Genomic DNA, 21,992 nt, shown 5'->3' with positions numbered 1-21,992 from the left:
GAGGAACGCTTGAGGTTGGCTGAATCTGTCCCGTCTCTGCTCTGAAGATCATCCCAGCTTCAGCCCTGAAGCAATTTGGTTTTTCTATCTCCGACATCATCAAGGCACTTGAGATCTGAAGGGCCGCTGCTGCCGTGCTGTGCGCGGGCCCTGCCCGGCGCCGGGGACGCCACGGGCACCGCCTGCCTCCCGCGGACGGTGCGGTGACTTCTTTTGGGTGGTTTGGGAGAGGGGAAAAAGCTGCTTTATTGCTGCATTGCTTTTCCAGCGCTAATACAAACCAGCGGGCTGTTGAATAAATACTGGTATTGGTCTTTATTCCTCAGCGCATACCAATATGCGTGTATGGAGAGATTCTTACTGGACTTCCAGGAATTCTTTTTCTTGAAAACTGGGCAAGTAAAGTCTGTAAAGACACGCTTTTTCAGCTGCACTTGGTATTTGCTGGTTATTTTTTGTGCCTGTTACTGTGACCCCTTCGAGGGAGCCAGCTCCACGGCAGGCAGCAGCGTGGCGCCTTGTACAGGCATGCGGGCAGGTAGGGTTGGCCCCGCTGCGGGCTGTGAAAAATCACCCTAGAGCCGAAAGTGTCTGACTTCCTACTGACAAGTTTAGGGGTTTAGTTTTTATTTCTATTCTGGATTTAGATAGGGACACAGGACAGCTTGCTTTATTTTTTTCTTTTGAAGTGGAGGTCGTTGAAGTATGCTTTGTCTGACAACTCTGCGTGCTCTGTGTGGAGTCAGACGTGTGTCAAAAGGCTTCGGTGCTCAGAAGTCCCAATATCTTCTTTGAACTCGGTCAGTAAGAACATGCTTTTGGGAAAGTAACTCCAGAGTTTGTTTAGTGGCTGTTTTGAGATTCTCTTACTATCATTATGCTGCATAGTGTAATCTTGAAATGTTGTGACCGTGCATTTATATACACGATACCTCATTTTTTTTATGCAATAGATTCCACTAATTGTCAATTTTTCCTTCCTGACTACAAAATTATTCCCTATTGTTATAAGTTTGGAACACGATGCTTCAGGGAAGACTTCTATTTATGAAGTGTGCTATAAAACATTTACCAATGTAAACATAAGTATTAAATGCACACTTTGGCAGAGGATGGGATTAGTATAATTTAACAACTTGCCTTTGTGCTCTTCTGAACTCCAGCACTGAAAAATACCTGCGTTGTTATAAATACTTCTGACTAAACTATACTTATGAAAATAAATGAACCAAATTAAGCTTTGGATACACTTTTAAGTTGGCTTCCAAAGAAATCAAACCTTGCGTGTTTGTGCTACTGATCTGCTTCCACGTATTGCAGGGAGCTTTTCTATTGCCACGGGAGCTTTTGAATAGGTTGCATATTCACAGCCAAACCGGGCAGAGGTACGAGTCAAACACTGGTGTCTGACAGCGTCAGTCCTGAAGTAATTTATTTAGTTTTCCAGCATCCGTGGCAGTCTGGCGTGTTGGCTCGCTTGGCCGGCGCGTTGTTGCCTTGGGCTGCCAGCCCGAACGCGTGCAGCTCGCTGGGAAGGGCAGAGGGGTGGCTGGCCCGGGCCAGGGGTGAGCTTGTCCCGCGGTCAATGGCTTGTTTCAAAGGACAGTCAGCCACAAAGGAGGAATCCTTTGAAATTATTTGAGAGTTCATTACTGAATTTTCTTCCTCTTCTCCTCCCTGTTGTCCCCAAATTGTGGCTGTTCAGTAAATCCTAGACCAAGGATCTCCTCGTGACTCTCTGTCTTCCTATGGGTGAAATAGCTCCTGTGCATGGGGAGAGGTGGGTAAGTGGATGTGACACTCGTAATTGCTCTGGCTTTTATGTCCCTTAGATATGTCTGAACCTAATAACTTTATTACAAGAGCCCATCACAAAAATAAATCCTGTTCTGCATGTTCTGTTTTTACAACTTGGTAGATCATTTCTTGTTAGAACTTGCTGAGTAAGTAATGTGCATTTAGAAATGCCTGTATATCCCTAAATATTTAAATTGTAATGCATATTTTTCATGCCCTAATTCTAAAATATAAAGCATAACATTTCTGAAAAATACTTAAGGGAAATAAGGTAGGTGCTTTAAAAAACAAATTTTGTGGGGAAATGTGGGGAGTTTTAGAGCTTTAATGATCAGAAATGGTTTATGAGAATCCAGTGTTCTGAATCTGTAAACAGTAAAGTGTACCAGAAGGTCTTTTAAGATGCTTGGATAATAGAAAATGGTTTGCTTTTCCGTTTACTTCATAGGGTAGACACAATTGATTTAATATTGATAATGCCTTTTGCAAGAAGACATGTGCAACTGAATCAGCAAAATACCAACTAAAATAAGCAATCAATGAATGGAGCATGATTAGGAAGCGGCAATATGAATAGCGGTCTGAACACTTGCTTTCTTTTAAGCTTGTTCATAATCTTTACAAAAGCCAAATGAAGATCAATTCATTTCCTGGTGAAGCTGTTTTGTGAGGAGAACATGAATGAAACTTGGTTGAAATCAATAGCTTTAGTTTGTGGAATTACTTGTCACCAGTTCAGAAGGATATGCAAGGTTTTTCCTTTCCTACAAAGATTTAAGGGCAAAAAGCAATACGGATAGGTAAGTAACAGCTGAGAAGCAGTCTGCATGACTGGATCAAGGGAACTTGAGCAAGCTTGAACCTGCCTGTGTGCGTTCGCACACACTACGTGTGTGTAGACAGCAGAAGATTGCAACGTGATTTGTAACGTATTGTATTTCAGCCACGGTGCTTTGCAGCCCAATCACGAGTAAATCATTCAATCCAATCAGTGCACCATTGATGTATAAGGATTTACCTCCCAGGTTTTCAGCTGCATCAACACAAAGTACATATTGGTTTTCTGTGGCAAAGCAGAACATGTGCTGGGCCAGGAGGGGATCTGTGTATCGCTGCTGGCGGCAGGCAGGAAAGAAAAACCACATCTTGGATGTGTATTGATGTGCGAAGTTTGGCTGTGCAGGTGGGAGAAGATTTTGTGTTAGATTTTGCGTTAGGTCTTGTGGGAAGCAGGTGAAAGTCAGATGGCGTTCACAAGGTAAGGAGGAGAGGGGAGAAGACTGCTGAATTTTCCTGCTGTGTGGTTTTCAGGAATAGACCCAAAGCTCTGCTGTATATAGGTAAATGACAAGTATGTACTGGGAAGGTGTAGACCATGTGCCACTGTATGCATTTCTGTACAAGTTTGCTGTTTGTGTTTTGTGTTCACTCACATCAAGTATATCCTGGCCAGCGCTGCCTAGAAATGCATCTAATAAGGCAGTGTGTATTGACAACCTGAAGCTGCAGTATTACATGTGTCTGCTTTGGGGGCTGCCGGTGGTGGCAGGGTGAGAAAGGAGCTGACCGCGTGTCGGGCGTTAGATACTCCTGTTCGTGTCTCTGTTGTGGCAGCAAACAAATCTATAGCCTTAAATTATGTTCTCGGTGTTGGAGTAATAGTAAAAGACTTTCTAAAGTGTCTGTGCTAGGTAGCTCTGTATCTGTTGTCATTTGGATCTTTGCAGATAAAGTCAGGCATTGAATAGGCATAGCAGAAAAGGTCTGATACCCAGCTCATGGGGCATCTCCACCTCATCGCTAAAAATCACAGTACAGTTTTTTATTCTTAACCCTGTAGCAATTCAGCTCTTGTTTGACTGGCTGTATTGGGTTGGATCCCTCCCTAACCTGCTTAGTAGGTATGTAAGTGGTGTTCCTGTTCTGCACTGGGGTAAACTGGATGGCCTCTCTCCTGTATGCTCGGGCGCTGAGTTGGTCGGTTTTGCCTCCCAGTTTTCCCTCTCTTGTATCTTATTTTGGCAGAGGTGGAGAACGTAACCCTTAACAGTACAGAAGTCATACAGGAGCAAGTTTAACCCCAGAATAGCAGTGGTGGTGTGGATCTTCGTCTGTGGAATAAAGGGAAACTTCTGGCCTACTGGAGTGGATGCTTGGCCTTTTGCATTTATAGCACCAGAAAAAAAATCCATTGCATGAAAAACTAGAGTACAGACAGACAGTGTGGCCAGTCATTGCTTTTGAACTCTGTTGCTAAATGCCTATGTTGTCTTCAAGTTTATTAACCTCTCTATGCTCGTCTCCTACCGTTACGGGGGCACCAATAACCAGTTAATTGTGTTCAGTTAATTAGTACCTGAAATTGGAATACAAGTAGAAATGCAAATCAAAATCAGCCCCATCCTGTGGTGTTTTTGACTCTTTTGATATTGCTCGTGACTTGTTTTGGTTTTTTCCCAAACAAAGCGGTACCTATCTCTTACCAAACGGTGTGTTATCGGGACCGCGGTGAGCAGCCTGCGCTGCGTGCATGCCTGGGGGGGTTGCGGCGGTGCCGGCTCCGGCAGGCTGACGCGGGGCTTGGAGAGCTCTCCCTGTGTTGACTTCCACTCTGCAGAAATTTGCCAGACAGGACTGAGCTGATCTAATTCTCACAGAGGTTAAGTAAACTTATACAGTGATTTCTGTACATAAGAGAAAAGGTTTAAAAACCTCTTCATCTTCCCAGTTCATAAACCCGTCAGCAGAGTGGATCTGTTATTACAAAAAAGAAGAGCTAAAAATCCATTGTGCCTTTTAAGTTCATCATTTTTATACTAGCTGTTCCAGCAATGGCATCGTTCCACCCTGTGTTCCAGGCAGCACAAGTGTTGGCCACTTTTCTTATTCATTGCCCTAAGTATGTACTGGGGATGTCAAAATCTTGAGTTCCCATGAGATCTATTCTAGTAAGACGCTCCTACGGTAAGGCTATATACCAAGGATTTCATTTTAAATTTGGCAGGTAAGGCTTATAGCAGTGACAATTTTATACCAACCTACCTGAGTAGAGCTGTGAACTTGTTGGTGAAGCTCGCTGGTGTGATTGCCACCCTGAAGTCACTGGCCTGGGGGGCTCTGATGGGAGGCTGAGGGCTCGCTTCGCTGGACGTGCTCTTCTGAATGTTCAGTCTAGGTCCGCCTGTGATCGAGGGAGAAAAAAGGCATTTCCACCTACCCCAAAAATAGCTGCATCAGTCTGTTACACCAGACAGCAGTAGACTTATACCTCGGATAGAGGGGTGGAATACATGGTCCTTTGGCAGTGTCACTGTCTCTCCATTGAACTCGAAGGGAGCTTTGACTTCTACCTTAGACTAGATGTCTCTTAATTAGCCACATCCAGTATTGTGTCTACATCATTGGCTACATGAGTAGTAGACACCCGTAATAGAGGATGTCAAAACACACGCTGTTAATTTACAATTTTACATTACTACCTTTCATCCCATGATCCCTGAGCACTTACAAGCTTGTAAGTGTTGAGGATTTGGTTGCCCCCGTGTAGCAGAGTCAGCGCTCCTCTGCTTGACGGCGCCGGCTGGCGCGGTGCCAGCGCTTCCTCGCTCGAAACGCAGGGTCTGCTCAGCAGTTTGGTGATGAAGTCGAGAGCAGACCTTGCATCGCAGCCTGACTGCTCAGGATCCGCACCGCACAGGAGGTCAGGGTGCTTCTCACTTCGAAGCAATGATGCCCATCTTTGTAAAAACAGCCTGTTCCTTCAGTCAGTGCCTATTTTGACATTATTCAACGTTCAGCTCTGTTTGGAGGGGACTGTTTTGAAACAGACAGGCAAAAAAATGCTGCTCAATTTTCTCCTTGTCTGATGTGCTTTGCCTGGGGTGGCAGAAAGGCCAACAGACTGGCAGAGCCATTGCAGCAGGACCTACGGGTTTTGTTCCGGAGCCCTGCTGACCTCCTATCACCTTGGGGTTGACCACTTGATTTCTGTATTCCCTCATTTGGAGCAACGATAATGTTAACTTTGAACAACATCATGTGGTGCTTAAATCGTGGATGCCTTAATTAAGGGGAGAGCAGCCTCCTTCTCCTGAAGACTCTTGACAAACTGAGTGTCCCCAGCTCTGCTGTGGATGTCCATGGTGTCCAGAATGTCCAGGTGTGGCCCTGAGGGAGACAGTTCGCCTTCTTGCAACATGGTCGTGCAGGGCAAAGGCACTGGTCTGTGTCTAGCCCTGACTTGTCATGGTGTATTTTGTCACTGTGGGACTGATGAGGAGCAGGCAAAGAGCTCTGTGCAAGAAGGAGAAACAGGGGATGTCATTACTTGCACTATCCTGAAAACTGGATACCTGGCGATGTGCACCCGTAGGCTGACCGTGGGGTTATAAACCACACTGTGTGTTACCCTGCTCCACCAAGAGAGTCCTGGTGCTCGCTCTCTATAGGGGGGTGAAATTGTTGGTGCGTCATATCTGGGGAGTGCTCTGAAAGTGCGGTTTTGGGAACCGAAGGGTCAGAGCTTCCTAGGGACTGAGAGGTGTATTGGCAGTTCTTTTAGTTGCAAGATAATGCTTGCTCCAGCTTGGCTTTATAAGAGCTTAGTGAAACAGTAATCTACAGGATAGTAATTTTGAGGAGAATTCCACGTCATGTGCAGAGATTCTAACCAAGTCGTCTCTTATGCACCCTTAGCTTTAATGTTGCAGTTCCATATATCTTTGTAGGAAAGGCATTTAAAAATGGATGAGCTTATTAAGTTGAACTCTCTGCTGCTGAACCACGTTTTATAGGAATCTACAAAATCCTGTAAAAGCTGTGCCAACATAGTTGAGCACATTCATGATGCTAACAGTGATTTTAAGGACAGTAAGTAACAAGAATCATTTATTCTACTAATCAAAAGAATATTTGCCTATTTAAATATTCAAACCCTCAAGCCTTATCCAAGAATGAAATGTCAGGAAGGGATAAGCTCCTGATAAGCACGTTAGCTGGATTTATTTTGTGTGATGGCCAGCAAAGAAATGATTAATAACTATACTTCAGGAGCCAGATTGGGGAATTCTGGGCGCTCAGAATTAAAAATAAAAAATATGTGTGTGGGAGGAAACCTAGCCACTCTAATACGTAGGAGAGGAGGAAGTCTTTGAAAACCTGTCTTTTCTTAGTATTTTCTTTTATGAAGAACTGTGGTGTCCATAATCAGAACCATCAAAGTCTTTGTCTACCCTGTCTTCTTCCACAGGCACGTAGGATCCGGGTTCCCCTGTCCATGTTGTGCCACCATCCAGCTGGCACAGATTTTCATGCCTGACTCTTTCTGTCTGCCCAGTTCATGAGTGCTTATTCTGGGTGATCGCACAAAAAAGATGGCGATGGGTCCAGTAGGACCCCCAGGAGTAGCCATAGGGGTAGCTTCGTAGGATGTGGCCGCAACATAGAGCCCTAAGGACTTGGGGCATTCTGCAGGCCATGAGTGTTCACCTTTCTCCATGGTGGTTCCTGCTGTTGGCATTTCAAAAGGACATGTAGAAGGGATGTCACCTTCATGCAGTGTGGGAGAATTGTGTCCTCCCTAATGGGCAGTTCTGGAAAGATGAGTAATGGTGTAGTGTAAAAGCTGATGATGATGTAGCTGTTAATAGATGCACTGGTCATCAATCAGCCCGAGCGCCCGTCAAGGCTAGCACAGAGGGCTTCTGCTCCTGAGACCCTCTGCCATGTGGCAGCAGACGCAGTGGGTCCAACACCCACATGATGTGGCCATCAGTGTGTTCCCTAACTGAAGAGCATAACACAGTGCTGTGTGCTTCCAAAAATTATCTCAGATGATGCTGCCTAATCTTTACCTGTGCCAGACATTAGTCAGACCAATTAAATTGTTCCAATGGCTGCAAAAAAGCCACCTTCTGTTACTTGGTTGACCTTTTCTCCTGTGTGTGTTTTTCATACTTGACATCCATCCAAAGCAGAGTAGAGCCTGGCCATCCTGCGTGTAACACAGAGGCTATAGTGGTGTCCTTCATATGTTGGGTGAGCAGGATGGGGAATCCTACTGGCTTCATGCAGGAGGAAGGACACAAAGCAACGGATAGGCCAGGGAGGGCTGAACATCAGTAGGGAGAAAGCAAGAAATCATCTTACTCTAATGTGATATCAAGGTTTTACAGCAGACTTCTATGTTCCCGGTCTGCCAGCAATTTGATTTTGGGCAGTTGTGTGCGTTATTCTGCATCACCTCTTCAGCTGTCAGGTAGTGACCGTTCCTGCACCGGTGGAAGTGGGAGACTTAAAGCCTGCACCACCTGCATCCAAATAGGATGCGCTACTTTCTCGTAACAACAGTTACATTGCGCTGATGTTCAAAATGAGTAGGAATCGGTCTTAGGTACTGCTGTTCTGTAGGGTGGGACTTTGTGTTTTGGGGATTTTTCAGCATGCTGGCGCCCTTTCCTGCTGTACGCAGCGTATAGAAAGTTTTGCTAGCTTTTTTTGGTTATTGAATGTAAGGAGCTGGCAAAATTCTCTTGTGCTTTGTGAAGCACTAAACAGAGATGCTTTTCTTTCCAATCAAGGATGATGTGTGCGTGGACAGGGTACCTGTGTGCTCTGCTGGCTGTCTCGCTGGTGGTGGGATGGGGCAGGGACGTGTGCTACGTTACGAGGTGAACGACTTGCAGTGTAACTCTGAATTCCTGTGCCTGCCTGCTACGCCGGCCGGGACGAGCTCTGCTCTTGCTGTGACACAGGCTCAGGAGGTATTCTCCTCTGCTGTTTGCAGTGATGGCACCTGAGCCTGGCCTGCGGTGGCTGATTTGCCTTTGCTGCCTTCTGCACTTGCATATATTTATCTTGAAAACAGCGTCATCAGCATTGGAGGAGTTGAATGGAGAGCTGATGCTGTTGCCCAGAGTAAGCTGCCCAAGCTTGGAGGTCAGACCTCAGTCCTGCTCTGTGTCCACATCCAAGAGAGGAGCATGGGATCTGGTTTTGCAGCTGGCAGTGGTTTCTGAGGAGCCCCTCGGGACCTCTCCTTTTGCTGCTGACCGAGGAAGGTTTCACTGCCAAGGCGAGTGGCCGACCTCCCTTGCTGGTGGTCTGTGCTGGAGCCACGATGCCTGATTTGCTCCTACCAGAGCATCGCATGCCTGTCGGACAGGCTCGCAGGTTTGTGTCGGATTGGGAACCTCAGCTATGGCTTATTTGGGAAGGGCTTTAAACCAAGGGCAGGCAAGTGATGGGGGCTGAGGGAAGCATGTCCTTCCTCTTATTATATTGGAAGACCCCACCTAGATATAGCTACACTGCCTCTGGCTCTCCCTCCATCTTTATTGTTCTTCAGTTACTGATTAGATCCATGTTTAAAAATAAAAATGCAGCTTGGGGGAAGAGGGTTGACCTCTCCCCAGGCTCTGATGTGGCTTCTGCTCTCTGGCTTAGGCACCGTGGTCTGGCCCAGGACCCCTGCGTATTGCTTCTTCCCTTGTGCAGTCGAGCACGTTTGAGTCCTTCCACTTATGAGAAAGTTTTGGGGTTTATTGGCATTTCTTGAACTTTCTGTTTGGCTTCACTTGCCATTGTGTTGGCATCCCAGACAGCACGGGACAGGCTTGAGCATAGAGTTGGAAGTGACCTTTTTGCAGAAGGGTTTGTGCTGGTGGGTCTGTGGTAGAGATCAGCTTTGGGCCGCTCATTTGCAGACCAAAGAGTGAATGGCCAGCTCTACAAGCAGAACCTCTGCTTGTGCTCCAGACTGTGCCTCGGATAGCGCTGAGCTGGCACCAGCCACGAGGAAAACAGCTCGTGGCAAAACTGTTGTGTCTGTGTGCGTCCATACAATGCAAAAATGGGTCTCAAAGCAGATGGTGAGACCATGTTACCCTAGAGTTTTAAGGTGCAGGGCGTATGAGGTTAGGTTTTCTTTACCTTGCTTAAAACTGTGATTTAAAAACATCATCAGGTTCTGTGTCTGCAGCAGCAGATACTTTTCCGTCAGTGGTTTTATCCTAATACCTCTTTACGACCTAATACTCCTACCAGTTCGTCTCTCTCTGGATCTTGACAGACAACCTCTGCGTGTTGTTGCACCCCCATCCCTCAGTTGGAGAGGTGGCTCCAGAGGGCTCCAGGCTAGATAAACCATGGTGCTTAATAGGCATTAGGAATGATTTATTAGAAATATATCATTAGGAAAATCAGGTTACTGATGGATCATTTTCAGATAGCCTGTTAAAGCCTGTTTTTTATCTAGATCCAAGTATTACCTTTAAAACGTTGGACATATTTGAAAACCAGAGCACATCTGACCAAAGCAGGCTTTTCAGATTTATGGAGTTCTGCCTCCTCACTGGAAATGAGGACAGCTATACTTTCTGCTTAATGGTATTTAATCTCCACTTAAAACTTTGGTAGGCATATTTACGTTGGAATTGGGAGGAAGGAGACAGTACAAATGGCCCAAATTAGGAAAAAGGTGATGGTCCTGAAGATTTGAGGTTCTGTGCAAAATAGATGCGTGGGCTGCCAGGAGTGGATGGCTTGAGGCATATCGTGGAAGGTGGGAGATGATTTCTGGAGCCAGTGATGAATATAATCTTTGCTGCATCATCTGGGATTAGTGGGTACTGGATCTCTCAGTATTAGCAGTATTTCTGCTTTGTGATCTGGGGAGGAAAATACCCTGGGAGGAAAGCAAGCTGCAGGGTTGTCTGTCCAGCTCCTCTCTGGGCTAATGTCTCAATGCTGTTGCTTGGTTTTTTTCAGAGTATGAGGTAACGGTCCTGGTGTCTGTGGTATGGACTTTGAAAGAATATAATGCGTTATTGTCTCTTTCATTAAATTGTTTTTTGTGAAAGGTGCTACCTGACGGCACCTGTCATCCGTAGGAGAAGGGGCACCGTACACAGTCTGTCAAGTCACACCGTCGGCATAAAAGTCCACCATCAGCTCTGTGCCAGCAGGGTTTCACCTGGAGCTGAGGGATCAGACAAGTGGGTGCCTCTTTTGTGCTCCAGGTTGTTCATAAGCTGCGCTCATTAGTGCTGGCAGATAGCTTGTGTTGGGGCAGTGAAGGTATAGAAACCACCGGAGTTTGGCTCTCCGTTGCCTGATACAGGACAGTGTGATTCTAGGTGGCTGATGGAAATAGCGGTGAGCCCCAGAAGACAGTTGATATGTATTAATCGAGTAATAGAGTGGATCATGTTAAATCACTGAGCAGGAAGAAGTGCTTTTTTAAATGTGACTTGCCATTTTGTGGCCTCTTTGTGCTCCAGGAGCGCTTGCTGTGATTCCAAGTTATTTTTCTGCTGTGGGATCACGAAGCAGTAAATGATATGATATCCCTTTTCTGTTGCCGAGACAGCCAATAAACATCCTAATCTCACTTGCTGCACTGAAGAGTAGATTTACAGCTGTGTGGTGAGTATAAAATAAATGATGGGAGGATTCAAAGGCAGACTCCTGCAGGAGACTAACATACGTAGTAGCAAAACTTTGGGGTTTTTGTTGTTGTTGTTGTTATTTTGAAATTGGCTGACTTGATTAATGCGGCCTGATGTATGCCAAGCTGTTCGGCATAACTCAGCTATATTCCCCCTCCCCCCATCTCCCCTTCTCATCCTTCTTTTGTTTCTGAATGGCTTCTTACATAAAGCAGTAACTGCAAAGAATTCATAGTAAAAAATGTCCTCTGTAAATATATTTTATGTGTTTCCTTGCACGTTCTCCTGGTTGCAAACTTGGGCTTCATGTAGAGTGAAGATCTCGGACCCGAGAAAGGTGATGGTGTCCACAGGCCAGTAGTGCCCTGGCCTCTGCAGCCGTCCGCCTGCCTGGTTCCCTTGCGGGGCAGGGGACACTGGGAGCTGGTCCGTGGACGTGCCGGGCAGAGGTTTATGCTGGGTCTGGGGTCTGTCCTTGGACCATCAGTCTGTTTCTGAAGTGAAAAAAGATGTTTCTGAGCCTTGGACTGGGGATGGAGTAAACCCCCTTTCTCCCCTGTGTAAGGACAAGTGACACTTCTCAGTGAGAGCTCAGCGAGGTCCTTAAATTAAACCTGATGCCATACGTTAGGAGGTTTTCCCCAGCCTCTCAAAACTTACAGAGAGTTTTGTGAGTGTGATTTAATGGGATGTAGTCAAGCATGATTTAATGGGACATAAAATGCTTCTTACTCTGATATCCCATTGATCTAAATGAGAGACAAAACTGTAAGGAATCTGTTTCTTCTTGCTATTGATTCACGATGTTTTGATATAAATCCTGCAAGCAGGTGCCAGCCTCCATTTAACTGAAGAGAGCGGGATTTAGTGGGGAAAACGTCATTGTGTTACCGGCACTAATTAGTTTACGGGTGTTGGCAAGTAAGTAGCGTTCGGTGCCCTTCCAGTGGAGTGCTTCTCATCTCGCAAAGAGGGGATTGTTTTCTCCCATCACAAGTATTTTCAGATGTAGAAGGCCAGGTATTGCGCTTGCCTCACCTGGCACAGTGCCTGTGTCGCGCTGCTCTGCCCTGGGTCCCCATGCAGGTGGGTGCTCGCCTGGTGAGCACCCGCTTCATGGAGTTGGCAGTTCCTGAGACAGCCTTTTGGTGATGATGGAAACCTGAAAGCAGGCAAATTTAAATTTAAAATGAGGTGCTGATCTTTAACCTTAGGGGTGACTAATCACTGACAGCAACAGGAATGTATTGCGGTGGTCTCTCCATCCTATTTCATTTAAATTTAAAAGTTTTGAAATGTATGCAGTGTTCCCTTGGAAATCCAACTTACTGGACCGAGACTTGCTTGTGGGCAGACCAGATATGGTGTGAGCTGAGCGTTAGAAATAAAACCTGAGATTCTCCTCCTAGAAGACGTGAGGAGCTGCGAAGGTTTTCCAGCCTACGTAAGAAATGGATTTGCTTTGTTTTTAATTCAGGTCCTAGAAAACCTTGGCAAAAATCTCAGCACAGCAGGTTTATTCCTAGAGCTTCTTGTCTCCCGTGTGCTGCTTAGCCTTGAGCCCCCCTGAGAACCTTCTCGAATATCACATTTATCTCATTAATCGCTAAACCCCAGGGAGACCAGCCCCCAGTCTGAGCTGAGGACTGCAGCTCTGCTAGAATCCAGTTTTGGTTCTGTGCATCCCCTTTTGGATAACTAGTGAGAGTCGAACCCTGAATTTAGAGGTATTTTGGCCTGGGATCTGAATTTTGAGAGTGATAACTGTGGGCAGAGGGGGAAGATGTGTCTCAGCGGGGGTTTGGTAGCCTGTGCATTGCTTGGGACTCGTCCCCAAGCCCCTCGTCATTGCTCCTGCTGGGACCCGGGGTTGGTGCTGGCCTTCTGTGCCGTTCCTCTGGGTTGCTCTTGAAACGCTGAAGGCAGCAGAAATTTCACATCATACGCCTTCCCTCCGTATGCAGAAAACGCAGCCCCCTAGGGCTGAAAAGCTGTTGTGCTTTGGGGTACAGGGGCGTGGAGATGGAGGATGGAGCTCCGTAAGCTGGTGCGACGGGCAGCCGGGCAGCCTCGCCTGCCCGCTGCTGGCAGGAGCCCGCAGGGTCCCGACCTGCTGACCCGCTGTCAGACGGTAAATCCTCCCTAAACTGCTGTCTCAAATGTTTTCTGGGAGTAAAACAGTCAAACCTCTGTGCTTCTGCCTATAAATGGTCTGAACGATAAGGCTGAACCACAGAGGCCAGAGCAGTCCCTTTTCCCCTTTTCTCTTTAAAATGCTTAGAAGAAAAAAACAAACCACCAGCCAACCACAACCCCACCACTTCCCATCTCGTGTACGCATTATTCCTGCTGTTTCTAACAAGTTCTCCACTGGCTGTTCTAATTATGTTTGAGATCAAGCACGTTCTTTTTTCCTTTTTCCCCTCCCTGGCCCCAGGAGCCCAGAAGCACCAGGTGTTTTCTTGCACGCGTGCATGAATTTTTGTTGACACATCAGCTTGTCAATAATAAACCGCTGCGCTGGAGCCCAGAGGGCTGAAGTCCGATAGCACGTGGCTGTGGGCAGAGCGCATCGCTCAACCCAGCTGCCGAAGAGAGCCCGTGTGAGGAAGACTGACAAACTTGAGGTTAATTTGATTTTAAATTGCTGCCTTTCCCCGCTCCTGTGGTTGCAGCCAAAGCCACCGAAGAGGACGGTGTTTATGCAAAGCCTTTGCCTCCCCCCGCTGCCGCCTGCCTTCGGAGAATTGCAGCTTTGTGCCTATGAACAATGCGGGTATTTGGTGTGCCCGCTCCTTCCCGCACTTATCTCTTCTCCCTCTATCTTTGTTCGCCTGTCCTCAGCAATCGGGGAAGGAGAACCGTGATAAGAGTGGTGCAGGGCGAATGCGAATGAGCAGGAGATGAACCTCAAAGGGCTCAGTTTGGATTTTGCTCCAAACCTCTTTGATCACAAACTGAGCTCTTTATCCCCCCGAAGCGTGCCCCAGGGGAAGGCTGCCCAGAGGTGTGCAGTGATTAAAAGGCAATATTCTGGCTCCTGTGACCACCTTCTTTTCAGCCTAGCAGGTATTGACATATATCAAAAGCAGGTTTTTAATCTCAGAGTCAGTTCAGTTTGACTTTTGTGGCAGGATTTCAGGGTCAATTGTCACTTTACCCCATCACGACTCTTCATTCATTTTAAAGAGAGACCTTCCCTTTGGAAGATCCTTTTCAACATTCGGTGCGTTCCCTTTTGTAGAGAGCTTGGCTTGCTTTAGGGTAGGCAATAGTTAAATCAAGAAATACAACCTTGTTTTTATCCAGCATACTTGTTTAACTAGCAAAGATTCATAAAGAACTGTGTTTCTGTGAAAATCTTTGTCTCGCAAGTCTCATTTTGGAGTCTGAAGAATGCCTGCTGTTGCCTAAGAAACACCCAGTACAATTAAATACAGAGTCATTGTTGGGGAGCCAGTGAGCTTGAAGGGACGCTGGCATGTCACTCCCGCGTTCCCTCTTTCTTTGCTTATCTGGGCAGGATTTACTGGGTAAACGCTCATTGTAATTCTGCGAACGCTGCTAATGTTGCATGTCTAATCTGTCATGAATGCGAGAGGGAGCGGGGAGGCTCCTTTTCTCCTTCCCTCGCACGTATTTATTGTAGGGAAAGCTGGAGAGTTTGATTAAATTGTTTGAAGTAGTTAAATATTGCCTGTTTGCTTTCTGCAAGTACTTTATTAAGATTAGGTTTCTGGTTAGGATAAAGTGTGGCATTAAAACAACATCTGTGTCTCTTTGGGAACGATGTGTGTTCCTTGGAGACCTGGCAGTTACCTGGCAGACCTTGTGCACTTAGAGCTACCCTCGTTCTGCTCGGTGGCTGTCCTTGGCCTCAAGCTCTGGGTATCGGTGTAGCGTGAACCTGTGGCTTGCCCGGGATGGTGCGGGCTGGTAGGCGGCCTGGGAGCTCCTTCCACTGCTGTCCCGCTCTGATACGCAGAAACGTGTCTAAGCAGGTACCCAGCCACAAAACCAGCCCCAGTTAAGCAATTACTCCTGAAACCCAGAGAGTTTTTGGGTTTTCACAAGTTTTTGCTTTTAACCTACCCTGGCTGTGCAGTACAAAGACACCAGTTCATGGCAATGCTCTGCTGGGGTACTTCAGAGACAGGAATGTGTTCAGAAGTATCTGCAAAGAGAGCTAAAACATTTATTAAGACTATTTAACCAAGGGTCATTTCGTATTCATTTCATTCCAAAGCAAATGGGAAGAAAATTCATAAGTGCCGTTTAAGAACAAAGCTTATTTCTGAGCACCTATTAATCTTAAAACAGATCAGGAACGTGGAGTTTCACTTTAAATGGTAAAGCCATTTTCTCACTCCTGGAGGCTGCTTTTTGTTAGGTGCCCGCAGACATACATACACAGGCACGCAAACACGGCCTCAGTTAAGCGAACTCTGGATTTGCGCCCTGCCCTTGGGGCGCTCCGAGCCCCGGGACACCCTCCCTCCCTCGCTGCTCTCTCTTCCTAGACAGCACTGCTGAAGTGAGGCGCAGGCAGCTGCGGTACCTGGCTGGGCAGAGCTGCGGGACGTCAGCCGTCTCCTGTGCTGTGTCTTTAATGTGTGCCCGACGCGAAGCGCTGCACGGTGTGCTCTGCTAACCCCCTCTCTCTCTGCCCTTTGTGCTACAGGTGCAAAGAGCTGAAATACGGCAAGGACCTACCCCAGATCTCCATCATCTTCATCTTTGTGAACGAAGCGCTGTCGGTTATCCTGCGATCGGTGCACAGTGCTGTTAATCATACGCCAGCTCACCTCCTGAAGGAGATTATCCTTGTGGACGACAACAGTGATGAAGGTTAGCAGCGCTGGGATCTCGGATCTCCAAAATGCCAGGAGGGCGTTTAATTTCTTAAAATCTCATGAAGGAGTCGTGCTTCTTTGGGAGCGGTGACGCTGCTGGGAGGCACGCAGCGCGAGGAGGCAGGTGTGCTGGCTGGCACACCACTTCTCTGCAGCTTCTGTAGCAAAACAGGAACAGGATCAAACCAAAGTTAAAATCTGAGATAATTATTGATTGAAAGTGTAGCTGAAAACTAGAAGGCTAAAGGAAACCAGAAAGCCATTTTACCTTTCTCTTCACGGTAGCATCCAGAAGTTCTGGTTTCAGGTGTATCCTTGTTTCTAATAATAACACTTTGGTTGTTGCAGAGATGCACCTCTAAATATTTACCACGGAGTTGAGGGACGAGACCCTGGAGCCTAGCGAGCTATTCTGCTTTGGCCCCTTGCAGTGGTGTTAAACGAGACATTTTCTCTGTGTGTGCCTCAGTTTCCCTGTCTGTAAAATAACGTCCCAGGCTTTATAAATGACTGGGAGCCTGTAGAGGCCTTTCTTCCTCTTACATTATGTTTTTGATATGAGAAGGATAAGTAAAGAGGAAGATGAGGAAACAAGCACACCCAACCTGCTCAAGTCAGGCCATGGCAAAATGTGGAGGGCGATGTTAGGTTTTCCATGTTACACACGTCTGTCGTTTGCGGCAGCCTGCTCTCAGTCGCTGTTGCAATACCTTCCCTTCTGGCCTTTAATAACACAAAGCTACAGGAGGTGGTTTCGTGTGGAAGCATTTTCAGACCCTTGACTCTTCCAAGATTTGTTTTTCCCAATATACAGTTGGATAATGCCATTAGGGTAGTTAAAATCTTCATGAAGAACAGCAAATGGTTAAGTTACTTTGATTACTGCCTTCTTTATTTCTACTGCATGCTTTTAATATTATTTTAAAAAATATTAGACATGTGCTGTGGATGCTGTGATCAAAAGGGAAGAACAGGGAGGGTGCGGGACGTGGAGAGCTCATTTCTAGAGGGAGCCTGAGAGGTTGCTCTGTCTGCAATGAGATGAGATGGTGTACAGTGAGCTACTCAAGCCTGTAAAAATAGGCACTCAAATACCACAGTAATGAGCACCATAGAAAGCTGATGAATTATAATTGCCAGTAAAAGAAACAGGAGGGCAGCTCCTCAGCTGATGGAAATCACAGCAGCTCTAGTGCAAAAGCTTGGATGATGAAGCCATGGGATTTCAGAGCTGGAGCTGCTGGCTAGTGAAGAGAAGTGCAGGTGATCTGTAGCTGCAGTATTTAGCATTGCCCAGTACTTAGAGGGTTCGAAGTACCAAAATGAGATGCTGCTTCGCTAAATTTTACCATATCAATGGGGTGAAGAGAAGAACACTCTTTGAAAGAGAACCCATTGGTGATAATTATTGAGTTTCTGTACCCATTGCCACGCACAAAGAGCTATGTCTCTAAACAGCCTCCACCCGTCATTCCGTATGCAGCACCAAGGCTAATAGTGAGTCAAGTACTCTGGAGACGCTACTGAAAGGCACAGGACAACGAAATGAATCCTTTCAAAAAGCATCGCCCCTCAGTAAGCTGAGGCTGCAGCTGGCAGTGAGGATGCAGAATGAAATCTCTGCATCCGCCGCTGAGATTGCAAGGCACCCTCTTCCCTGGCTGCTTGCTGCGAGGGCTGGGCCAGTGCTGGTGGGGTCTGGTGGGGGGGCTGGATGGTGGCAGGGTGTTGACAGGGCAGTGGGACAGGTGGGCAAGCTTGTAGCGTGCTCAAGCACTTCCAGCTCTGGGATTTCCTCTTTGTGCCTGTTTTTGCAGGCTGACCAAGCTGCCTGGGTTCTGTTGAAGTGCTCTGTGGCACCCACCTCTCCAGGAAGGCAGATGCAGGTAGATGACCTAAATTGAGGGACAGATTCATACATCATGCGCAGGAGGTGGGAAAATCCCAACCTCCTCGCGCACCCAGGCAACGTGCACTCTGCGTCCCACCAAGAGGATGCGTTGATTGCGTCAGGAATGCGAGCATCCAGGGTCCCTGGTGATGGGCCAGGGTTGTGCTGAGGGTCGCACAACGCCCGAACACCGAAGTGGCTCTGTCCTCAAAACCCTTGCGATGGACGTATACAAGGAGAGTGGGTGTAGGGACCGAGGCGCTGCTATTAGCCGGTAGGGTTACTTAGTAATGTCAGTACTATGCAGTTGAGTCTTTGTAGGCATCATGACAAATGAGCTTTTTAAGGAGGGATTTGAAGGAAGATAATGAGGTAACTTGGCAGATGTTTATGGAGGGCTCCTCCCAAGCGTGTAATAATCTAGTTTTCTCATGTAAAAGAAATGATACAAACCAGAACATATCTCTGGGACCCATGCATTCACTCTCTGCATCGTCAAGGAGCTTCAATGACAGCAAAGAATTATTAATGCCAATAACATTGTCATATAGTTCCCACTAATGGTAGGAAATAATTGTAAGCAGCAATAGCAACATCGTATAGTTGATGCTTTGGATATTACAAAGTCCTTGCAATATATGGATTTGGCTTCTACAGGAAAATAATTACAGGAAAATAGTTTCTCACGAGCTCTAAGATTTAGAGATGAATCCTGGAGGATCAAGCGCCGGCGTCGAGCAGAGGATGGGGTTGCGTGGGTACAGCTGTGGTGGCTGTGACTGAACAAGAGAAGGAATTACTTCAGCCTCTTTGTGAGCAGCCGCATGCGTTGGAGGGACAGTTTCCACGGGTGTGTGGCTTGTCGCTGTAGCCTGAGCAAAGCCTTTGGGCTCAGCTTTATACACCTGAAAGAAAGTTGACCTTAAATGGCTCAAACCCAGTAGCTGCACTGCACCCGGCTGGGTTACCAGAAGCGGCTTCTGGGCAAGTTGCTAAAGGCTCGTGGAAGCCCGTGGCTCGGGGCTGCCCGCGGAGGGCTTTCGGTGCAGATTTTGTCAGCGCGCACTTTACACAGGTGTGAAGGGGAAATACACCTTGTATGGGTAATTGAAGAACAAAGCATCTTCCCAAACCGAATACTAAAAGAGTCCTGGGATTTCCAAGTCAGCTTCAAGTTTTAAAATTAGTCCCGGGGATGGAGGTAAGAACTGCATACCCAGGGCACCCCGGGCTGTTATTTGCCCTTCAGGTAGACCATTAACTTGTTACACCGACACGATCAAAACCTTCTGGTGTTTTGTAGTTTTCAGACTGGAACAAACTGCTTCTGAAGACTGTTAGGCACTTTTTTCTCTTATCTGTGTTGTAATGTGGTATGTACAACAACACTGCACGACATAAAAGTATGCAATGAGAGATTAAAAGTTAATAAACACGGTCATTCTGATTCTTTATAGCTCAGCTGTAAATAGATAAAAGATACCGATGTATTGTAATGGGGGAAAAAAAAAATCCCTCCTTGAAGGAAAAAGCTTGGGGAGTTGTAGTTTGAACGCCCCTCTCCCTTGAGCTGCACATTAGACTTCGTAAAGACTTTTTTGGAGTCTGCTGCTGTTTGTGTTTGTTGCAGGAGCGTAATTACAAAGCCGGCGCGCAGGTTGTGTTTCTGAGTGATAACATGTTTCCTAGGTTGTTGGAGGGATGCAGCAATGTGCCCCTGAGATGTTACGTTATCTTGCGGCTGCACACTTTGTCTGAGTCTGTTGCTTAATCATCACCTGCTTTTTTTTGCTGTCTGTCTTTTAGTGTTTTTAATCTGGGATAATATCTCTTTGAAAAGCAAACCTCTCGGTATAAAAGAAAACCTTTGGATAAAAGACTGCTTAAAGGAGCCGCTACACTCAGGGAGACATGCTACGGGTTGTAATTTACCTCGGTGTAATGTATTAGCTGGGACTTGATGTATCGCTTTCTTGTTTTGCAGCTCATTTCAACAGCAACAACGGCGGTTCGTGCACGCTCTCCCGGGAGCTGGCTCGCTTGTGTTTCGTGTGTGTTTGTTTAGAGGAAGATTTTAACAGAGTTGCAAGAAGCTGAGTCATATCTCGCCTTTTCCTAGGCGCTGGTCCAACCCAAGTGCCTAATTATTCCAGTTGCTCAAACTAAAGATGGGTTTCTTAATTGCAGTTGACCTGGTGCTGTCCCAGTGGTGTTCAGGTCCGAGGCTTTCAGGCCCTGCCAAGGCATGGAGGAGAGCAGCAGAGCTCCTTGGTTTGTCTCTATTTGGCTTTTGCTGAACCAAATGAACGAGAGACTTGCAGCCAAAGGCACCTAGTGGGACCAGCATTGCCTGTAACCCTGTATGAGAACTGATTCACGCACCTGCTCCCCTTTTCACAGTTTCCTCTTCAGCATTTGCAAGCAAACATCAAAAGCTTCAGCTGCTCACCTGGCTCCGAGTCTCGCTGCAAAAATTCTCATACTCGTTTATTGCCCGTTGAAGGAATTTCTTTTGTGAGTTCACGCTGCAGAAATCCAACCCGTGATGGCTTTGGTGTTTCAGAGAGGTGAGAGCGTGGGACACGGGAGCGCTGGTGTCCCCCACGGCACTGGAGCCCTTCCAGCTCTGACTTCTGTGTCCTCCAGCTTTCAGTGTTCCTGATAACAGCCTTGGGCTCTGTAGACTTTTCCCACCGAGCTCAGCCTGCCAAACACAACTGTTTTCTTTAGGGGTGTAGAGGAGGTGCGGTCCGCTCCCTAGGACCACCTGGGCATTGTTGTATAAGAAATTTTCTGCTGTTGGTAGTTCCTTCTGTTCCTCTGGTGCTGTTGGCCTTTGCTCTTTCCTTTGTGTGGCACCAGGCAGTTCCCACCTTCAGTTCTGGGGACTTCAGCAGCAGTTGGGGAGATTTGGGCAGGATTTGTGGTGTGGACCACTGAGCAGTGGGTGTTCCTGCGGTTGCTTCTGGGCTAGTGCCTGTGACATGGTTACTTTTTAGTGGCATCAGGTGGTTCCATTTCTCTGGTAGGCCTATTTCCCAGAGAGCTCATGTAGGTGACAAAATACTTTGCAACAGATAACATAAGTCATTGCAGCTGGCAGATGGGTTTTTTAATAGAGCAACAGGTCTATTGGATTCTAGTTCCTTGGACTTGCCCTTCAGTGAAGATCAATACGGACTGATGGAGAACAAAAGGCAGGATTGAAATTGAACCTGGTGGCATTTTCAGTAGGGTTCCTCTCTGCAAATCTTCCCTGGAAGCAGCTTGTGCAATGGCAAAGACCAAACACTCACAAATGCCTCCATGTGCAAATATCGATTGCATCCTTAATAAACATGGCTTGGGAATGATGTGGGTGTGCTCTGAAGGATGGCCCCGCAGGCGTCCTCAGAGGGTGCGTGAGTGTCGGGGGAAGAGTGCCATAGGGTACAGAAGAGAAAGGAGTCTCTAGATACCCTTGCAGTGCTTAGTTTGGATCACGTTACTGGCTGTGTAGCCCACGTAGATCCACCCACTCAGACACCTGACGAGTGCATGGCCTAAATAAGTGGTCCTTGATTAGGAGGGATGAAGCTGAGCTGGGGAGCCACTGCTCTGCTCCCATCTTGGCTCCTGACTTTCTTTGTCATTACTTTGCATCCAGAGTTTCAGTTTATGACCACCGGGCTGCTTATCATGCCAAAATTGTCATCGGCTCAGTATCTAGTGGATATTCTCATTTTCAGCAATGAGCTGAAGGGGTGACAGCACCGCTGTGACCCTGTGCAAGGCAGAGGTGAGGAGAAGGGCAGCAAGTTATCTGAACTGTGGGATGCTTTCTCCCCTGCTGTAGTTTGCATGAAGTCCTGAAAACAGCAGATCCAAAGGCCAGGTTGCCGGTTTGTGTGAAAGCTGAGTCCCTTAAGCAAAGGTATCTGCTATTGTCCATTAGCGCAAGTCATTTAATTCCTGGCGTGCTACTTCAGACCTCCCAACCTTCCTGTTACATCTCTGGGATGCACT

General features: G+C 47.0%; 1 protein-coding gene across 1 annotated transcript in view; it reads left to right on the top strand.

Moving 5' to 3' along the window:
• GALNT17 (polypeptide N-acetylgalactosaminyltransferase 17) overlaps positions 1–21,992 on the top strand; it is a 215,004-nt gene that overhangs the window by 62,188 nt on the left and 130,824 nt on the right. Inside the window, exon 3 of the mRNA XM_082327904.1 lies at positions 15,925–16,091. Within this exon, the coding sequence (XP_082184030.1) occupies positions 15,925–16,091 (167 nt within the window). The remainder of the gene's footprint in view (positions 1–15,924; positions 16,092–21,992) is intronic.

The sequence above is a fragment of the Platalea leucorodia genome (assembly GCF_965183815.1).
Source record: "Platalea leucorodia genome assembly, chromosome: 16".
NCBI classification, from domain to species: domain Eukaryota; kingdom Metazoa; phylum Chordata; class Aves; order Pelecaniformes; family Threskiornithidae; genus Platalea; species Platalea leucorodia.
Note: the sequence above shows the minus strand (reverse complement) of the source record. Positions and strands in the feature narration are given on the sequence as shown.